This window comes from Gavialis gangeticus, unplaced genomic scaffold (assembly GCF_001723915.1).
Source record: "Gavialis gangeticus isolate Ggan-Ray unplaced genomic scaffold, GavGan_comp1, whole genome shotgun sequence".
NCBI lineage: Eukaryota > Metazoa > Chordata > Crocodylia > Gavialidae > Gavialis > Gavialis gangeticus.
In genome coordinates, this window is record NW_017729031.1 from 61,334,183 (window position 1) to 61,353,832 (window position 19,650).

Sequence of the window (19,650 nt, forward strand, 5' to 3'; positions counted from 1 at the left end):
AGGCCTGAGTGCTTGGGAAGGTGCAGAAATCCAAAGGGACCTAAGGGAGTTCGGCTCGGTGGGCTCCTTTGCAAATCCCAGCTGCAGATCACAACCCTCCCTTGTGTCTCCTGTATGCTTCCCTCTAATACATGAAAACTCCAGGAAAGGGATGAGAAAGCTGAGAGTTATCTCTTCTGAAAATGAATAGCATTTTATATTTTTCCTTCTAAACAAAATCATGTCCTCTCTGTACTCCTTCATGGACTGGTGATCTGTGTGCTTCACTACCCCATAAGTCTTATTTAGCTCTTATTTGTGCCCTTGACACTACCTTTTACCCAAGGACCCTGAATAGCTTAAGTTTAATTTATCTGTTTGTCACATATAAGCATGATTGGAGCAACTGAGAAAAATTACATTCATAAATCTTCTTGCCAAGATAATTAATTATGCACAAAATAGCCCAATCTGCCTCTGATTTTCATTAATGAAGGAGATTATCAGTGAAATAAAAGACGCTGCTGTTTCTGAAAAGGAAGGTTAGGTATTCCTTAAATGTAAAGCAAAGTACCTTTTTACACATTGGAAATACTGATAAAGAAAAATGTGGTATGATGATGCTTATCACAGACCATCACATTCCAATTAGAGGTAGAAGGAAGATGTTGCATTTTTGGTTGTTTAGAGCTATGAAACACATTACGATCTTTGCAATTGCTTGACTTTGCTTTAAAAAAAACAGATTAGCCAGATTTCTGTTTTTTACGTTTAATCTTAAAAAAACAGAGGCAGTATTAAGGGTAAAAATCCACTCTCAGATCTGCACAGCAGAGCTTGGCTCTCATATTGTGCTCTCTCTACATCCCCTGAACTCCCATTAATGTCAATGGGAGCAAAACACATTGTCCTGCTTATGTGTAATATTTAAGCTATGCATATAAATGTAGCATACAAATGGAGTATGTAAGCTTTGTTTGGCATTAATGAAAATTCAGCACACATACAGAGAGCAGAATTCAGGTCCACCAAGAAGCTTTGAGAATAAACTTTTGCCACATGTCCTTAAAATGTATATGCATAAAGTCTAAAACAAAGAAAAAAATCTACCAGTTTATATCCCAATATTTATTTTTCTTTAATTGTGTTTTAAAATAATAATCATGTAAGGTAGCATGCTAATAATATCTTATTCAGATACAGAAAACTCTAGTCTGGTGAAAACAATCTTATAACCTGCATGTTAGCCTATGTCAACTTCGGGCCACATGTACAAATGAGAAGTTGAATTCAACTAGCATTCTGTTCAAGCTATGGCTCCTTTCTTGAAATGATCAGCAAGGTTGCCAGTAATGTCAGTTGTAATGGCAGGTTTTATGATGTCAACATCTATTAAGAAATGGATTTGAACACTGAGGCTAGGGACAGAAGTTACACATAAACCAGTATAAGTGATCAGAAAGTGGTTAAAATCTGTAACACAACAAAAGTTCAATGCATATAAACCACTTTCAAAATGACTGAAACTGGTTTAAGAGAAACCTGGATGGATATAGTATCAGACTTAGCTGATTTAGGTTCAATCAGTTTATTGAACTTCTGCCCCAGATCACAGAAGCCACTAAGCAGCAATTGGCTAGCACAGATTTTCCATGATTCCTTAAAGATTCCAGATTCATTTCAGCCAGGCAGACTGAATACAATATATTAATCAAAAAAATCAAAGATAATTATCCATCTTTGAGCAGGAATTATATAGTAAATTTCCCCAATTTATGAAATTCTGCCTTGTTAATGGAGATAGTTTCATAGTTTCTAGGGTCGGAAGGGACCTGAGTAGGTCATCTAGTCCGACCCCCTGCCATGGCGGGAAAGAGCACTGGGGTCAATCAACCCCAGCAAGGTGTTCATCTAACCTCCTCTTAAAGATGCCCAGGGTAGGAGCCAGCACCACTTCTCTTGGAAGTTGGTTCCAGATCCTAGCCACCCTGACCGTGAAGTAGTGCCTCCTGATATCTAGCTTAAATCTACCCTCTGCCAGCTTGTGACGGTTATTCCTGGTCACTCCTGGCGGTGCTCGGGGGAACAGGGACTCCCCCAATGCCCGCTGATCCCCCTGACTAGTTTGTAACAGGCCACTAGATCCCCCCTCAGCCTTCTCTTGTGGAGGCTGAACACTTTCAGGTCCTGTAGCCTCTCCTCATAGGGCCTGCCCTGCTGCCCCCTGATCATGCAAGTGGCCCTCCTCTGGACCCTCTCCATGTTGTCCACATCCCTCTTGAAGTGCGGCGCCCAGAACTGGACACAGTACTCCAGCTGCGGCCTGACCAGTGCCGCATGGAGGGGGAGGATTGCCTCCTTAGACCTGATTGAGATGCATCTGTGGAATCCTGAATACTTGTTTTGGAGATTCTGAAGCCTTCTTTTAAAGTAAATTTAGTAGTCAGCATATTTTTTTCTCTCTAACCTAATGTAGGATGCTCAGTATTTCCTGGAAATAATTATGTCTGAAACCCCTCTCCCATATGCAAATAACTAAAATAATTTGGATTTGTCAAGATGAGGGCATAGGTGAAGAAAAAGCATAGGTGAAGATGAGGGTGTATGTGAAGAAAATTTCACAAGTGACTCACAATTCTTCCAACTTTAAAGGAAGGATTTGGAAAAAACAAATTTTCTAGGAAAATAAGATCCATTTAGTTAAACTGATTTGGATACTTCAGATGTAGCCACTGAGAAATTATCATAGGATATTAAGAATTGAAACATTACTTTTCAAGGAATACTTTTTCTCTGGACATTTTCTTGGTGACAAACAACACCCCCTCTCCTCCCCCAAAACAGCAATCAAAGTAGTATCAGTGGCTAAATACAGGTGTTCTAAAGGCCTGAAGCAGAAGCACACTAAGTACAGTGCTTTATTGAAAGTGCTTTAGATTAGGTCATGATAGAACCGAATGTGCATGCTGTCTGGTGCGGGGGGGAGGGGGGGGCTTGGAGCCTGAATGCACAGGCTGTGGGAGCAGCCGAGCAGCCGGTTCCCAGTGAGTGACCAGCTGCCCCCCACTATTCTGTAGCCAGATGATGAAATCATGACACTTCCATAGGAACACAGCATACTGTATGCTGATCCATCTAGTCATTAAACTGATAAATCTAATCTTGCCTGTGGACATTAGTAGTATATGATGTTTCAGAATAAATTTTGAAGCCCCCTCTATACCTTGCCAATTATATAGTACTTTATTTGGATAATCAGATGATAGTGTTTATGATAGGTAAGGTACCCAACTGTAAAACTTATACATGGGGCTGGAACTTACAGAACTTTCCATTTATTTTGCCAAACACGACCCATTCAGAGTACAATTTTCTGTGTTCTGAGAATGACGTTAGGGAAATACATATATTTTCTTCTTCTCTTATAATTGTTACATTAAGAAGAAGGATTGTCTTGGTATTTGAGATGAGCGCTTTGAGTAAAGCCAAGGGGCTGTCTGTGGCCCTCGTGAAAACTCACCCAAATTTAGCAGAGTTATGAGCTTTTAGTGAGTATGTGTAAACAGAATTTTTCATAGAGATCTGTTGCAGTCTGGCAAATAGATACTCTAAAGATTTCACCCTCCTTGACCATGTTTTCTGTGGAGGACTTTCCCTGGCTTTAAGAAGTTGCGGGGGCACCAGGCAAGGGGAATGAAAACAGAGACATTTAATTGTCCCTGCTGGAAAGTGGAACCAACCAGCATGGAGGAGAGGTGAGAGGAGAAAGAAAAATGCCTGATTTAAATTTAAAGGAGTGCAAAGGGTCAGGGTGAGGGAGTAGAGAAGAACAAGAGGGGAGTGGGGACTGAGTACAGAGAGGAGGATCTTGGGCATGCATAGGCAAAAGAGGAAAGAAAGCAGGACACATGCAGAAGAGTTGGTAAGTAAGAGAGAAGGATGGGGACAGAACAAGGGAGGATGAGGAGGATATGACAAGAGGGAAGTAGGAGAACACTGGTGTTATGGAGACAAACAGATCATTAACCAGTGAAGAATGCTCCCCTGTCCTTTCTATTAACTGATCCAACAAGAGGAAAACAGTCTACTAGTTGTTACCAATCACTTTACTAGCTCAAATATTTAGAAATCTGTGCTGAAAATCCAAAAGGCCAAACCCTGCTTCCAAGCTGTGTGAAGGGTCAGAATGTTACCAACATGATAGAATTTCTGTTTTCCCTCTTTTTTAACTTAGAATATCACATTTAAACATACCCTACATTAAGATGACACTGAAGTTGCAGCCAAGCACTCAAATGTTAAGAAAACCTAGAAAGAAGGTGTGAAATATCTGCTTTAAAATATATTTAAATCCCCTTTCCCGTAACTTTCTCCACCATGTAAAGCAGTCTTCTGATTTTACTGGAGCTGGCCTAAATACTGTGCTTCATACCTGGTTTTCTTGGTGATGCCACTGACAGATTTGAAGAACCTGCTTCAGCCCTTGGCGTTGATGCTTAAGATATTTGTCCAGTTGCCTTCTTCTGTCTTGTAATAGTTCAAGGAGGCTGTCAATTTTCAAGCAGCTGCTGTGAGCTCCTTGAATCAACTCAGGATTTATATTTGGCCCATCAGATTTGAACTCATCTATGAATCCAGTCAGTTCATGGCTTTTGTTTAAGAGGGCCAGAGACTTTTCCAAGAGCTCTGTAAGAACAGGATTTCAAATAAAAGATGTGAATGTTTAAATATCCTGATGAAAATATAAAAAATTTTTTTAGCACTTGTAAATATAGTCATACACACAGGCACCCCTTCCCTCCATATGAATGGATTATAAGGTTATGACTTGCAAACAATACATTTTATCAGGCTTCTTCTACTAAAACTACCTTCCCAGGGATGGTGGAGGCACCTTTTCCTGCAAGATTTAAAATCTAGGTTGAATAAACACTAGCAAATATGTTGGAAGGAACAAAGACCACTGAGGGATGTATTTTCTGACATCCCTAAACCAATGATGGTGGATACCAGGGAAAGTATGACAGGGGGTAGATCATTTATACATACTCTGCTCATATATGCTCCTTCTAAAGCAGGGCTGTTCAACTTATGAGTAGCTGGCTCACAGCATATGGGCTGCACGCTGCCCGGGCCATACACCACCCAGTGGGCACCCAAGTGCAGCTCCACACTGTGCTGTGCTACATGGGAACACCTGCACTGTGAAGGGGCCTCAGGTCCCCCAACCCCTCAATCTATGGGCTTCTCTGGGCACCTAGGAGTGGGGGCTTGAAGTGGATCTGGAGGAGGAAAGGGGAGCCTGGAGATTCTAGCAACAGGAAAGTGATGGGGTAGTAGTGTCTAGACCAGGAGCCAGGGCCATGAATTAACCCTACACAGGCCACATGCAGCCTTGCAAACTGCTGGTTGGACAGCTCTGTTCTAAAGCATCTACTACTGCCATGGTCAGAGACAGGATACTGGACTAGATGGACCATTGATCTGACTCTGCTTATGTTCTTAAAGTCTGCAGGGATAAATACAGATAGTCCAAAGGCCTGAGGCTGAATCGATTCAATCTTCACAGGTTAGTCTAAGCTGTGTAGACTGAACTGACAAGCAAGTGAATAAACATTCACTTTTGATTCCAGAAATGCAGCCACATGTCTTCAGTGGCCCAGGCCAGAAGCCCAGGGGTGCAAGAGCATGCCTCCCTGCTTAGATGGAGCAAACAGCTTGGGCCAAGGGCAGCCTGGCCACCCTGTGCAAAGCATCCTGGGATGCTGGGGAACTGTGTGTTAACTTGAATCTCGAGGGATCTGGGACAGAAGTTCAATAAATCTATTTAAGCTAAATCAGTTAAGTCTGATACTACATCCATCCAGGTTTATCTTAAAACAGTTTCAGCCACTTTGAAAGTGGTTTATGTGCACTGAACTTCTGTTGTGTTGCAGATTTGAACCAGTTTCTAATCAGTTATTCCAGTTCATGTGTAACTTCTGTCCCTAGTCCATGTCACAAACTCAACAGCAATACTGTTTTTTCTAGTTTGTGTTCCTTTCATTTGATTAACAGGTTTGTGCAGATCACTGCAGGGAAAAAAGGGGGAAATGGCCCACATTGCTTTTTATGTTGACTAGTAGCTATAATTCTGGTCCTCTGCACAAAATGCAAGCAACAGGCAGTACCTATACAGATGCTCGGGAGGGAATATAGCTTCCCCCTGGTTGGGAGCTCCTGTAGCCCATCGGCTGTTTTCAGTGGACATGCAAGGGTGAAGTCCAGTGGATCAACACATTTCTGTAACCCACCATCACCATCTCTGCTATTTTCCTATTCCATCAAGAAGTCCTCGAGGAGAGGGCTGAGCTTGTACATCTTTGAAAGATGGATGTCTCCAGAAGGGTTTTGAAGGAGATAGGTGTTTGATGCACTAAGGAAAAGTTTCAAATATGGAAATATGCAGATATGCAGATAAACACTGGAAATGTACATGTAAGGGTCTTGTGTAGAGAAGATGCTGTGACTTGGGAGAGTGAAAGGAGGCAGAATAGAGAAAAGGTCAGGTGCTAGATGGGCAAGACTTGACAGTTAAAGACAAGTAGCTTAATTTGACATGCATCAGTGGGAGCAGCAGAGATATTTTGAAAGTTCCTGATTGAAGTCAGAAGGACAAGTAAGGTACCATATAGATGATACTGGTGTCAGTATTCAGAAGGACTAGGTGATAGCCTAGCAGCCCAGAGTCAAGGTAGGGGAAAGAAATGGTCAGACATTTCCAGTGTGAATCAAATTTAGATATATACCACTCTCCGTGCACAGAAATGACCCAGAGAATGAGCAGGAAAGCTGGCTGGCAACTGGAATTCCTATTCCACAGGAGCTTCTAACATTAAGAAAATAATAACAGTAAAAAATAGCTCTGAAATTGAACCAAAGGGTTCAAAGTTTCCTGAAAAACAGGAAAAGCCAAAACAATTTTATTTAGATACTTAGATGTATTTGAAATATCTCCTAGGTTTCCAGCTGCTCAGAGCATTAGAGAAAGTAAACCTGGAAATCTGGGGGGGAGATCTACTTGTTGGGTTCTCTCAGAACAGGGATCTTGTCAGCCCATGGCAGTTGTCTGGGAAGGCTGCCAAGGAACCAGGGGCATGGCCTCCAAGGAACTGCAGGGCTTTCAAACTTGCAGCTCCCCATCACCTTACCAGGTGAGCTAGTAGGCAACCCAGCATGTTTTGACACCAGCCTAATGGGCACAGTTCAGTGAAAACCTGTCTGTCTGCCATTGCATCATCATTGAAATAGTCTTTTGCCACAGGACTTAACATGAAAGCCCCTGCTGTACCTCCTCAGCAACCAAGTTCTCTGTCTGCCTTAAACCTAATTGCTGGAGAGACAGCCAGGCAGTGGGAAGGAAAAGAGCTGGGCAATTCAGCACCTGTGCTTCTCTATCACAGCCTCGATGCACAGAGGGGAAGAAAGGTGGAATATGCCAGCTGGACCTCTTGACTGGCTGGAAAAGGTTGAGTGTCCCTATCAGCAGTCAGTCTGGAGAAGAGATGGGGAAGCTTAGAGCGAGGAGGAAGATGAGCAGCCAAGAGGGGCCTTACCCTCCCCCACTGCTTTCCAGGAAAAATCATATCAGACTTAATTTTCTGCTGTCTACAGAAAGCTGTCAAGACAAAAAACTCAGTTTTGATTTTTTTTCTTCACATTTCTTTTTACTTGTTGTGCTGATTAAGGAGAAAGATGTTTTAAAGGTGAGATTTTTTTCTGCAGGAAGAATTTTCATTTTGAAGCCAGTTTTGCTTAACACAGCCTAGTTGCCCTGATATTTTGTGAAGGTAGGATTTTTTCTGCAGCAGCTTCTTTGCTAAGTCAGCCGTGCCTTTCTGACAGAGAACAATACAAACATTACTTTTATTAAATATATGACCATCCATTTTCCAACTCTTAGCACTTAAAGAAAGATATAAACAAAGAAGAAGGGGAACAATTGCTACCATTCCCTTCCACCCAGAAAAGGACCATCCTATCAAGCCAGTCTTCCCTCTGGCAAACTATTTTATTTGATTGTTATAGTCATGAACCCTCTTTTCAACAGTGACAATCACTCACTGCCAGGCATTCTGAGCTAAAATTGCAATATGATGAGCATTTCAGTACCATGAAGACTGAATTGGGACAGCCACACTCATATTAAAGTTACCTGAACTCAATTCCCAATTCAGTCTCTTGAGAAGAGCTGCATCTTTATCGAAATGCCAGCATTATAACCAACCAGATTTTTGAAACACTGAAAAAAAGATTCAAGTTACTACTGTGCTGCTGAACAAACAAATGCAGTTTATAATCTCTGCCAGTGGTTAGGTTTCCTTTAACCTTTGGTTAAAATTACACCATTTATATTCTTAAGAAAGAATTAGAGCTCTATGTGGAATTACAGATTTCTGAACAACACATTTTTTGGTTCCTGCAAAGAGATTGACTGTTAGTGGTGGGGAGGCTCCTGCCCCCTCACTTTTAAAAAGGTCAGTAATGGCAAAAATGCTAATTCATAAAAACATCTGAATTTCAACATTAATGATGAATGGATCAATTTATTGTAACATGGAAGAACTTGTCCGGCTTCTAAGGTCAAACACTGCAGAACAAATGAGAGTTTCATGAGGCACTGTCAGGGTAGAGTACAAGTCCAGGATTTTATTTCCATGTTGCCAGCTGACTACCTCTAATCCACCCTTGTCAGGTGGAAATGGAAGCTCCTGGCAAACAGAGACAAAACAGCTCAGCAGGAATATTATACACAGCACAGCCTTACAAAGCCACAAGAAAAATGCTGAGAAACCAGGATCGGCAGCTGGATGATGTGGTTGTCCAGAGGCCAGCAGGAGCTCATTTCCAGGCCCAATTCTTCTTGAGCCACTTTCAAAATCTCAGCCCTCAGGCCTGAAGCTGCAAAGGTGGCTCAGGTCTGCAGCCAACACACTCCCAAGAAATTGTAGGACAACACCAGAAGATTGGCATAAAGCTGGCTGGAAATGTGTTAGTGGAACATGTTCTGTCAGAAAATGCCAATTTATTAAGGGCAAATCATTTTATGGAGGTGTAAGGATTTCAATTCATTTTTAAACAGGACAGAACCAGGGCTCTGGAACTTGCCTGCCAGGCAGGTTTCTGTTAGAAACGTTGATTTCCTGGTAAATTATCTTGGAAAGGAGACACAAGAGACTTCCAGTAAATCCTAGAGGGTCTAGGTTTCCGCATCTGCGCTGGGGAGCCTAGAAACTTGAGACCTTTATTTCAAACTTGGGCTTTCACAACATCCTGGCTCCTGATGGCATAACTGGAAGCCTAGAAACCATGACTAACCCATTGTCATCAGACCTTGGGATCCCAAGCAAAATTTAATTCTGAAATTTTCAAAACAATTTCAAAATGTCTTTTGGAATTTCTGGTTTATGGAAATTTCAATTGTCTGTGTTTTTATTTGAAATTAAGTGATCTTTTCCCCCACCAGTCATATTTTCCCAACAAAGGGTAATGCTGATTCTTGTCCAACTCTAGGTTGACACCATTCTTCTGAAAGAGCCAAATCATGGGACACCAGACTGTAGCAAACTGCTCCCCACATTTACTTCCAAGAAAAACAGAAGACTGAAGAGGCAGATGAGGAGATTGGTAGTGCAAGAAGTAACTGGAAAATAGGGAAGCAGCAGAAGGGAGAAGAGAGGAGGCGGAGCTGGAAATAGCTGGTGCAGCATTATTTTTAATAGGGCCTATTATTAATAGGATCAGTACTTCGCATCTATGATGTAACACTGCACTGAGAATTTCTCCTTGCCTGATCTTTCTAACTAAAGAAACACCCATAACAGAAATTATCATCTTAAAGCCATTTTATTTGTTTTTTAATTTGAAAAAGCCAAAAATACCTTTCAAAACCTAGCAATTCAAACTCATAATTGCTTGAAGATGCACTACTTACCAGAGAAAGGAGTCTTTTTCTCACCTTTTGTATGGTGCTCATGCTGCTGAAGGAGCTCTTTCAAAGATGCGACATCCTCAAACTCCTGGGAATTCTGGAGGAACTCCTCAACTTGGTCAATTTTAATAGCAAACTGCATTAGGAAAACCAAGAGAAAGAAGCACAATGCAGTGGGCCATGATGTACAACATGTCATCATATTTCCAACCTATGGCTTTTGGAACAAATTCTCTAAAGAAGCCTTTACCATTCCTTGTGCCCATCTCTCACATCTTCACAGTACAAACTTATCTGATGCCACACTGTGCCCTCTGTTTCACTATGGTTCTGATTTCATTAAAGGAACCCTGTCCTGGTTAACTGTCTGATACAGTTTGTAATCATTGTCTGTGCTTTTATGAGTTAGCTTTTAGTTTTTCTGTATCTGGAAATTGTTCAAGTGTTTTTTTAAAGTAGAACCTGTGAATTTTAAAGATTTGTGTAAAAACTCTTTAATAATATATGGGATAAGGCTCTTTCTTCCCTATAAGATTTCATTTGAAGCTCCCCTTCTAGATCTTTCTTGTCATATTAAATTCTGAAATGCAAGGAGTTTTTGGGAAAATCTTTTGAGGCAGATACAATTGTCAGTGCACTATTTTGAAGATAATGGCAAGTAGTAAATTTCAATTAATGAATGTGATGGTATGCATATTAACAAACAAGTTATAGTATGGTAGTAGTACCATGATGGTTAAGGTTGAGACTACCTACTATTTAAACAGCTGATTTTTCTAGGTACTCTAAAATCCATAGGCTTACTCAGATTGTCTTGCAAATTGTGATGTCGAGGATTCAGAACAGAGTTGGTGGTCTTAGTATGAAGTTGTTTCAGTAAGGGGTTCTTGAGAATCATGACAACATTTTGTCTTTTTTAAAACTCCTTTTTGCACATATAGGTGGGCAGGGCTGCATGGCCCTGGGCAGGAGGGGATAGGGTGGAGCAGCTAGGATGGAGCTGTAGGGCTGGGAGAGAGGAGAGGCAGCAGGTGGGGGGTCTGTGCTGGGATGGGAAGAGTGGGGCCAGAGGAGGTGGGAAAGGCAGCATGGCATGGTTGGTGGTGTCAAGATATGGCAGGAAGAAAGTAGGTGTCAGGACAGCACAGGGACTTTAGGAAGGGAGCAGGAGTACCTGGAAGGCTAAACCAGGCACCCTGCCCTGTCACTCACAGAGGCCTGTACCCTCTCCTTGGTGGCAAACCCCTTCCTTTAAGAGCCAGGAATCAATCTGCAGCCTGCCTAGCAGAAAGCATTCTGACAAGCTCTGCTGTGCTGTCAGGGAATGCCTCCACCTTTATCTACTCTATTAAGAGCAGGAATAGGAACAGCTAGGAAAACCTCCTTAGGCACTGGGCTGAGCTGCCTTTTCACACAAAACTAAATCATGCCCCACTGCCTTTGAGACAGTTTTTCCTGACTAGAGCTAGGTCCTCCCGCAGCACATGTTTAATGCCCTGAGGTGAATGTGACTACTTAGGTGCTGAAATTCATGCGCACACACGTGTTTTTTAGAAGATCTGGATATTTTTTTTTTCTGTGTCCTGTGTGTTTATGTCAAGTCTGGCAAAATAGGGTCCTGGTGCTAATGAGTTTTACCATAATATCTCTATAGAATAATTTGCCATGTGTGCAGTCTTATTATTGGGAAGTCATCTTAAATTCAAGGTCATGTTGGATTTGGGTAAGTATGGTTTCATAAATGAACTTAAATGATGAGTCTGCACCTCAAACTGATTTAATCAATCAGGATTGAGCTCAACTACAGGAAGCCATGATAAAAAGTTATTTGGGGTACAAGTTTACACAGCAATGTGGTTTTGAACCAAACTGATGAGCCAGATAAAATGTTAGTGCATGCCTTCACTCTGTATTTCATGGTTGTCAGATGTTTAAGTACAGATGTCTTTTGCCATTTTAGAAAGACACTAAGCACTGCTAGCCAAACTAAATTGTGAGATTTTGGACAGTGACTTAATGATGTAGCTTATGATTAATCAATTGAACAAATCTATGCATCACCTATTGCTGATGTCACATTCTTTCTTCTGTAAGAGAAACATTCAGTAAAAATTACTAAAGCCATTATTAGACCCCCAGATTCAAACACTCTTGAACTTTGTGTCAGGATTCAAATCAGGATTCCAATTTTGTGGTTGGCTTTCATCTTTACAGGTGTGACTCCAGACCTGATCACATTAAACTTTTAGTTGTTAAAAGAACAGTCCTAATTTTGCAGCTTAGCCTTGTCTCTAGCAATGATGCTGCTAAATTAAGGCAGAACAGATCATTAAAGTTCACATTTGAACTTGTGTAATCAAAGGTGTTGAAAATTGTGATGAAATTAAGGCGTACAAAAAAGAAGCTCTCTGCTTTCTCTGTCTCGTCACATATTCTGCTCTATTTTATTTATCCTATGAAAGAAATCCATTATGCTTCAACATTTGAGATTTGAGTTGATTTTCACTAAAGAATATCCTTGAGATAGTGTGTGCTTTATGATAATAAAAATAAGATTATACATAATCACATATTGTCATTTAAAGAAAAACACTTCAAAAAGAATTTTCTAGAACTCCTATTTAAATCAATTGTATTTCCCATTTGCTTCAAGATATAATAGACACGATTCTTGGCCCTACTCCAGCTGCTTGTCTTTAAATCTCTCTGTGCCACTGGAACAATACAACTCAAAAAATCCCTTGAAAATTTTCTTTGCACTGGGGTATCCCTCTGGTGGTGACAACTCACTTGAGTGTCCCCAGAATGAGAGAGAGATAGGACACCTTTGCATCTGACTTATCCCTGGATTTTGGAATGACTTTTGGGAATTGCTGGAAGCTAACCATTAGCAGCAATTCTGTGGCTTTTCTAATTTCAATATATGGGGGCATGGAGGGAGGAAGGGAAACATGTGCTATGGAATTTGGAGTCCCAATCTGCAGGATAATGGAGGTAATGGAACAGGGGAAAATATGTAGGGAGAGGGTCAAGATGGAGTATTTATTGCTAGGCCCCTTTCTTCTAGGACTTGAACTTTGGCTTTATCCCCTTTTGCGTGCTTGCACCATATGTTTATATTTGTGAGCACACAATGCCTGGACAGGAAAATGACTACTGAGGAAGCAGAGTGGAGACAACCATACAACACATTTGAGTGCACAGCTTTGAACTTCTGGATTTAAGAACTTGTCCATAATGCTTTCACATAATGCGAAGCACAGAGGATCTATAGAAAAACATCTATCACATAAGCACAGTATCTATTCCAAGTATTTGATCCAGACTAATTTTTCATTATTGTTGCTATTCGCTTGCCAAGTACAGCATGATTTGGAAACATCACTTCACTATAGCTATTCAGCCTAAATGATATTTTGTTTAGCTTTATCTTGAAGTAGCCAGAGACCAGAAAAAAGGTGTATTTGGGGATTAGTAGCTGGCCGTTCATGAGTGTGATGAACAACTACAACAAAATAGAAGAACAATAGAATAAAAAGCAGGAGGATTTGAGATTTGCAGCTAGTAAAGTGAGCAAAACATTGGCTTGCATCCATAGATGCTTCTCAAGTAAATCCCGGAATGTCATTCTCCCCTTGTACTTGGCCTTGGTGAGGAGTGTTGCATCCAGTTTTGGGCTCCACAATTCACATAGGATGTGGAGAAGCTTGAGAGAGTCCAGAGAAGAGCCACGCGCATGATCAGACGTCAGGAAAACAGACTTTACGATGACAGGCTGAGAGCCATGGGGCTCTTTAGCCTGGAAAAGTGCAGGCTCAGGGGTGACCTGGTGGCCACCTATAAATTTATCAGGGTTGTTCATCAGGACCTGGGGGAACACTTGTTCACCAGAGTGCCTCAAGGGATGACCAGGTCAAATGGTTATAAACTCCAGCAAGACCATTTCAGGCTGCACATAAGGAAGAATTTCTTTACTGTCCGAATCCCTGAGGTCTGGAATAGCCTGCCATCGGAGAAGGTTCAAGCACCCACATTGAATGCCTTCAAGAGAAATTTGGATGCTTATCTTGCTGGGATCCTATGACCCCAGCTGACTTCCTGCCTCTTGGGCAGGGAGCTGGACTCGATGATCTTCCAAGGTCCCTTCCAGCTCTAATGTCTGTGAAATCTATGAAATTTGTTTCTAATTTAATAGCTTTGGTCTTAAATACAAACCTCCAGAGCATTTTCAAAAAACACTGCAGTAATTTTCAGAAGTTTCCTTCGCTTCTCCAGCACAATGACGAGGGCATCCCAGGCATCCCCAAGAGTCTCTGCCATAGCATCATACACCTGGCTTTGCTCTTTGTTCTCCTCTGCTGTCTTGTCTGCTTCACGTAAAAGATCCCATACTTGGTCTTCCAAAGACTGAACAAGGAAAAAAATTATAAAGAAATCTATAACTGCTGAGTAGAATTCAATCCAGCATGATTTTGGCATAAAGATAACAGAGGTAGACCTTATGAATTTCTCACAACTTTTCTATTAATGCTATATTTTCAAAATCAAGTACTGTATTAATAACAACAGGTGAATAGCCATGCCATTAATGAAACTTACCTCTTTGAATTTGCTTCTGTACTCAAATATAGAATCTCACAGATGAGGCTTTAGTGAAAAACGATGTTCAGGGTATCTATTGCTCACCTTTAAAATGTAAGTTCAAGTATGTTTTCAGTTACTTGGATATTAGTCTTTTTGGAACCTGGTGCATGCTTCTATATTTTAAATATTAATTTATTAGGTCATCATAATGCTATTGCTTCCTTTGCTGTGTTGAGAGGAAAGTATGTAATTAAAAAAAAAATCTAGAAGGTATGTTATTCAACATAAATGGAATTTGTTGCCAACTTCCATACAATCAAGGGGTGATTAGATTCAATACACACACATATTTTATATAGAAGCTCATTGAACATGTGCAATATTTTCCAGTTCTACTTGCCACATTGTTTATGATGAACCACAGAACTACATTGTTCAGGTGATCACAAGAATGGGTCCAGTGCATGTTTTCCTTTAGTGTTTTTGCCAGGAAAAAGAGAACATATGGGCAATTTGCATCTCATGTTAAGAAGTGCAGAGTGTCTAAAGAATTGATTAATGTTTGTACTATGCATGTTTTTTTCATTTGGGTCTTTATCATGAAAATGGATTAATAAAGTGCCAAATTTCTGCTGTTATTACGGGTGTTACCACAAGAATGTATAATGAGAAAGGAAATCTATATTAGGCAAATTAATATCTATGATAACTCATCCTCATGACACAGACTCTAATAAGAATAGAAGATAGGAAAACTTGAAATCCTCATGACAGAGAAAAAACTGAGAATAGGAAATAATAGAAAACTAATTCATTACTGTGCTAAGCACAGGACCATAATCTCCAGGTTCTCCCTAGATACCACCCACATACTCTTTGTGAACATGAGAACCAGGCATTCATTTATCCTTCCTAAAAACAGTACTTTGGGAAAAACTGTATACATAGCATAACTCTTATTCCTTAAGAAAAAATTAAAATAAAGAATTTTAGTCTATTTTAGTACAAGGTAAGATAAAGAAAAGGTCAGTAATTTTTCCTTGGTATCTAAAAAATGAACTATACATAATCTGATATTGCAAGAAAATAATAGGCAAAGGAACAAATCCAACAAACATTCTTTGAAACCAATATTGTTCAGTACATAGAAATATTTAGTTTCTAGTTTATGTTCTTTTCTCAAATATGTGCTAGTTTCAGTGATAAATCCATTTTAAAGTACATAATGATTGTGTAAAAAAGTATTTCCTTCCAATTTCATCAATGGAATGGTAGGAAGGGACTGGGAGCATTCTAGTCCTAGGGTGAAGTCCTGTGTTATACTTAGACCATACTAAGGGCACTTAAAATGCAAGCATCCACACATGAAAGTTCATTAACTCGTACTAAGTGTCCTCTGAGTGTCATAAAGTTACGCCACTGTAGAGGAGAGTTAACTCAGGCCCATGCTGCCTAGCTTATGTTAGGATAACTTCAGTCTGCTCCGCAGAGATAAAATGAGCAAATTGCAGTCCTCCAGCATCCCAGGATGCAGTAGTCTACCTCCCCCAGCTCCCTCCCTCTGAGCAGGGATACAGCTCAGATGCCCTGGCTCCTACTTGTCAGGCCTCTAGTGGCAAGCCAGAGCTATGCAGGCAAGAAACAGTATTAATACTTCATGTGCAACTTCCCACAGCACATTCTAAATTTAACACCACTTAATATTGCACAAATTTAGTATAATTTAAGTGTAATGTGTAACTTCACCTTGACTCTGACACTGGCTTCTTCAACACCATTCAGCCAATAACCATCCTGTTTGTCCTATTTTCTGCATATAATAATAATAAAATCCAGAAACTCTTACTCTATTTAAGCAGAAATCCCATTGATATCCAGTTATAATTTTGTCAGGAACATCAATGCTAAACTGCCACTCTGGTATAACTCACTTGATACCAAATGTGTTTCTCCTTCATTATTTTGGTGTGAAATCTGATTCAGGCCAGGCATAACAACTATAAAAGGCCTTAAGGAGTCAACATCTTATTATAATATCTAACTTATCTTTATTGCAATAATACATAGTCACTTACCTCACTGAAGTTTGGGGGGAACAATAATTAGTTAATGTTTGTAAAAAAAATGTGTAATGCAGTATGCATAAGCACTATTATTTGTAGTACTAATAAAGGGGAATAATGGTTTTTATACTGCAGACATTATAGGGCTATATGATTAAATAAAATTTAAAAACAAGCTTAATCAAAACAATGTTAATAGTCTGGCTTAATGAGCCATTACTAAGCGTGTGTGAGTTGTAAAAGAAAATTCATCTTAGAAGGCAATCGCCAGAGTAATCTCTCAAAATGACTTTCTTTGTTTTTCTTTTACTGGCTTGTACCATTTCCTACATTATTTTCATAGTGACACAGCTATATAAATAATGTTGCCTATGAAGTTTGAACCTGCCAAAGCATACATACACAGAAACATGCTAATGCTTCAGTGCTGTATTCAACTTAAAATATAAAGCGTCTTTGCTGTGTGAACCCCAGAATGTCACCTATGCTCAAACGTTCCAGGTCAATGTATAAAGAAGGTTTACATGGTCCTTAAAATCAAAAGGAATAAGAATCTCTTCGTATCAGGCTGTCAGAGCTGTCTAGGCTAGGGTTGAGGGCATGGCCACACAGTTTCCCTCCTGTCGCAGTGCACTGAAGTGCCTGCTCCTAAAGAAACACAGGTGTGGGTTGCCGGGGCAACCACTGAGTTCAGCTGACCAGAAGGGGGCAGGGCCTGGCTCATATAAACAGCCTAAGTGGAGGCCAAGTGGGCAGTTCCCCTCTGGCAGTGAGGAAGGTGGAGCTCTGCCAGAGCAAGCAGGGCAGGAGAAGCCTGATGACCTGAGTAGCTTATGAGCGAGAATACCAGGCAGAGGAACCCCTGGCAGGGATGGTAATGTTGATGAGCCAGAGGGCTTAGGGTTTATGTTTTAGCCAAGAGGCTTGGGTTTTGTGTTACAGCTGATTGGCTTATGGCTCTGGTTATTGTTACACCAGAGGAATGGGTGAGGCTGTAGGGGTTTGAGGAGGCCTCATGGGAGCTCCCCAGTAGTGGGGGGGGGTTCCTGGTGCTGGAGAGGGTGCTGCATTTTGGGGTGTCCCAACCCCGGCCCCAGTGTGGGCAATATCGGGAGGAGCCCAGTGTGGGTGCAGACAAGAAGCCTCAGTGGGGTGTAGGACCTGGAAAGGGGGTCTGAGGGCCAGGTAAGGCCGAGGCTGCCTGAGCCCCAAGTGTGGGAAAGCCCCAGTGGGGTGTAGGACCTGGAAAGGGGTCCTGAGGGCCAGGTAAGGCCGAGGTTGCCTGAGCCCTATTGAGCAGAGCCCCAGTGTGGGAGTGAGTGTGAGGCAAGGCCCCAGTGCGGGCAGGAGCACAGAGACAGGCCCCAGTGCGGGCAGGAGCGTGAGCAAGGCCCCAGTGTGGGCGAACGAGGATAAGAGCCCCAGGGAGGGGAGCGCGAGCAAGGCCCCAGTGCGGGCGGGAGCATGAGTAGAGCCCCAGGGAGGGCATATGGGAATAAGAAGCCCCAGGGAGGGCGCATGAGAGTAGAAGCCCCAGAGAGGGCGAGCATATGGGTAGAAGCCCCGGAGAAAGCGAGCGTATGGGGAGAGGCCCTGGAGAGGGCCGCTAAGAGAAGACAATAGACTTAACAATGTCTGGCACACCTGAGAGGCTTGGGGCGTGGTATAAGAGGTGGTAGGAACCACGCACAGCCCATAAGGTGGGGGCACAAGATCGACCTACGGGGGACAAGGGCCAGGGTAAATACGAGCACCGTGGCCAAGGGGTAAAGGAAAGGCAGCCTCCCTTACAATACTTTCACCATCAAAGACGTGGCGGGCGAGAACAAGGGTGCTTGACACACAACTTGGCATGGTAGGGGGCGCCAGGAGAGATCACGGCCGCTGCTGGATCCCCGCCCTGTGACACCTCCCAATCCCAGGCCCACTGCTGACAAAACACGCCCAACCTACTAACTCCCACTTTGGTGCACCAGACCTCAGTAATTAGTCAGAGTAGATGGGGCAGAACCGTCCTGAGAGCATGTCCTGGAGCTGCACTCAAGCTTTCAGTTTCAGGACAATCTAAGACTCTTTTTAAGTCTGCTCTGAGCTACGTGGGGCCACTCCCGATCTACCTACTTAGCCAAATTGCTTATCTCTGGTGAGTGGGAATTAGTGGTCAGAGTTTTTGTCAGCAGTGGTCCTGTGGTCTGGAGGGAACTCTGACATCTAGCTGCTGTATTAGTGCCAGTGGAGCAGGCTTGTTGCTGGTGCTGGGGAATAGACTCCCTAGGGAAGGCCACCATTCTGGTACCAACACTGAGATAATGCCCGTGACTGGTGTTCTGCTCATTTTCCCTTACCAGTTATACCAGTGTAGTAGGGATAATTGAAAATGTTCTCTCATTGAAACATGTTTACAATGGGAAAGTGGCTTTTCAACAAAATGGAAAATTTTGGTTGAAAAACTGAGCCCCAAAGCCAAAAAAACTAATTTTGAAATTCTGCAGTGGCAATCTTCAGTTTTGCTAAGATACTTCCTACTCTTATTCTCCTCTATTGGTTGGGCTCCTTGACCAGACTGTATAGTTGGGAGAGATGTTAGGTAAGCTTTCAGGCAGAAAGTGGTATGCTTAGTTTGTTTAACATTTCTCCTAACTATACAGTTGTTCCATGTAAAATGTCACCAAAATAATCCTTGCCTATGGCACATCATGGAAAATGTAGACATGCCAGAATACCCTGAAACCTTAAGGAGAGTGAGTAATGTATACTACAACTCTCCTGATGCACCAGGACAATAGCCCTATGTCAAAATTTTTGGTGTTCAGTTGAAAGTTTCTTCTTGAAAAAATTCAGATGATTCATAGATTCATAGATTAAGGGTCAGAAGGGACCTAGTAGATCTTCTAGCCCGACCCCCCCACCAGGGCGGGAGAACAACAAAAAAACCCCAAAAAGAGAAACGGGACTCAAATGAGTCCAGCCAGGTAGGCATCCAGCCTCTTCTTAAAGACCCCCAGGGTAGGGGCCAGCACCACTTCCCTTGGAAGTTGGTTCCAGCTCCTAGCC

The 19,650-nt window shown here is 41.8% G+C and overlaps 1 protein-coding gene across 1 annotated transcript in view; it reads right to left on the minus strand.

The window, feature by feature from the left end:
• The window catches only part of CCDC141 (coiled-coil domain containing 141), a 238,619-nt gene that overhangs the window by 159,323 nt on the left and 59,646 nt on the right, over window positions 1-19,650 (minus strand). Inside the window, exons 3-5 of the mRNA XM_019523028.1 lie at window positions 14,165-14,356; window positions 9,977-10,085; window positions 4,412-4,665 (exon numbers count right to left, since the gene is read on the minus strand). Coding sequence (XP_019378573.1) covers window positions 4,412-4,665; window positions 9,977-10,085; window positions 14,165-14,356 — 555 coding nt within the window. The remainder of the gene's footprint in view (window positions 1-4,411; window positions 4,666-9,976; window positions 10,086-14,164; window positions 14,357-19,650) is intronic.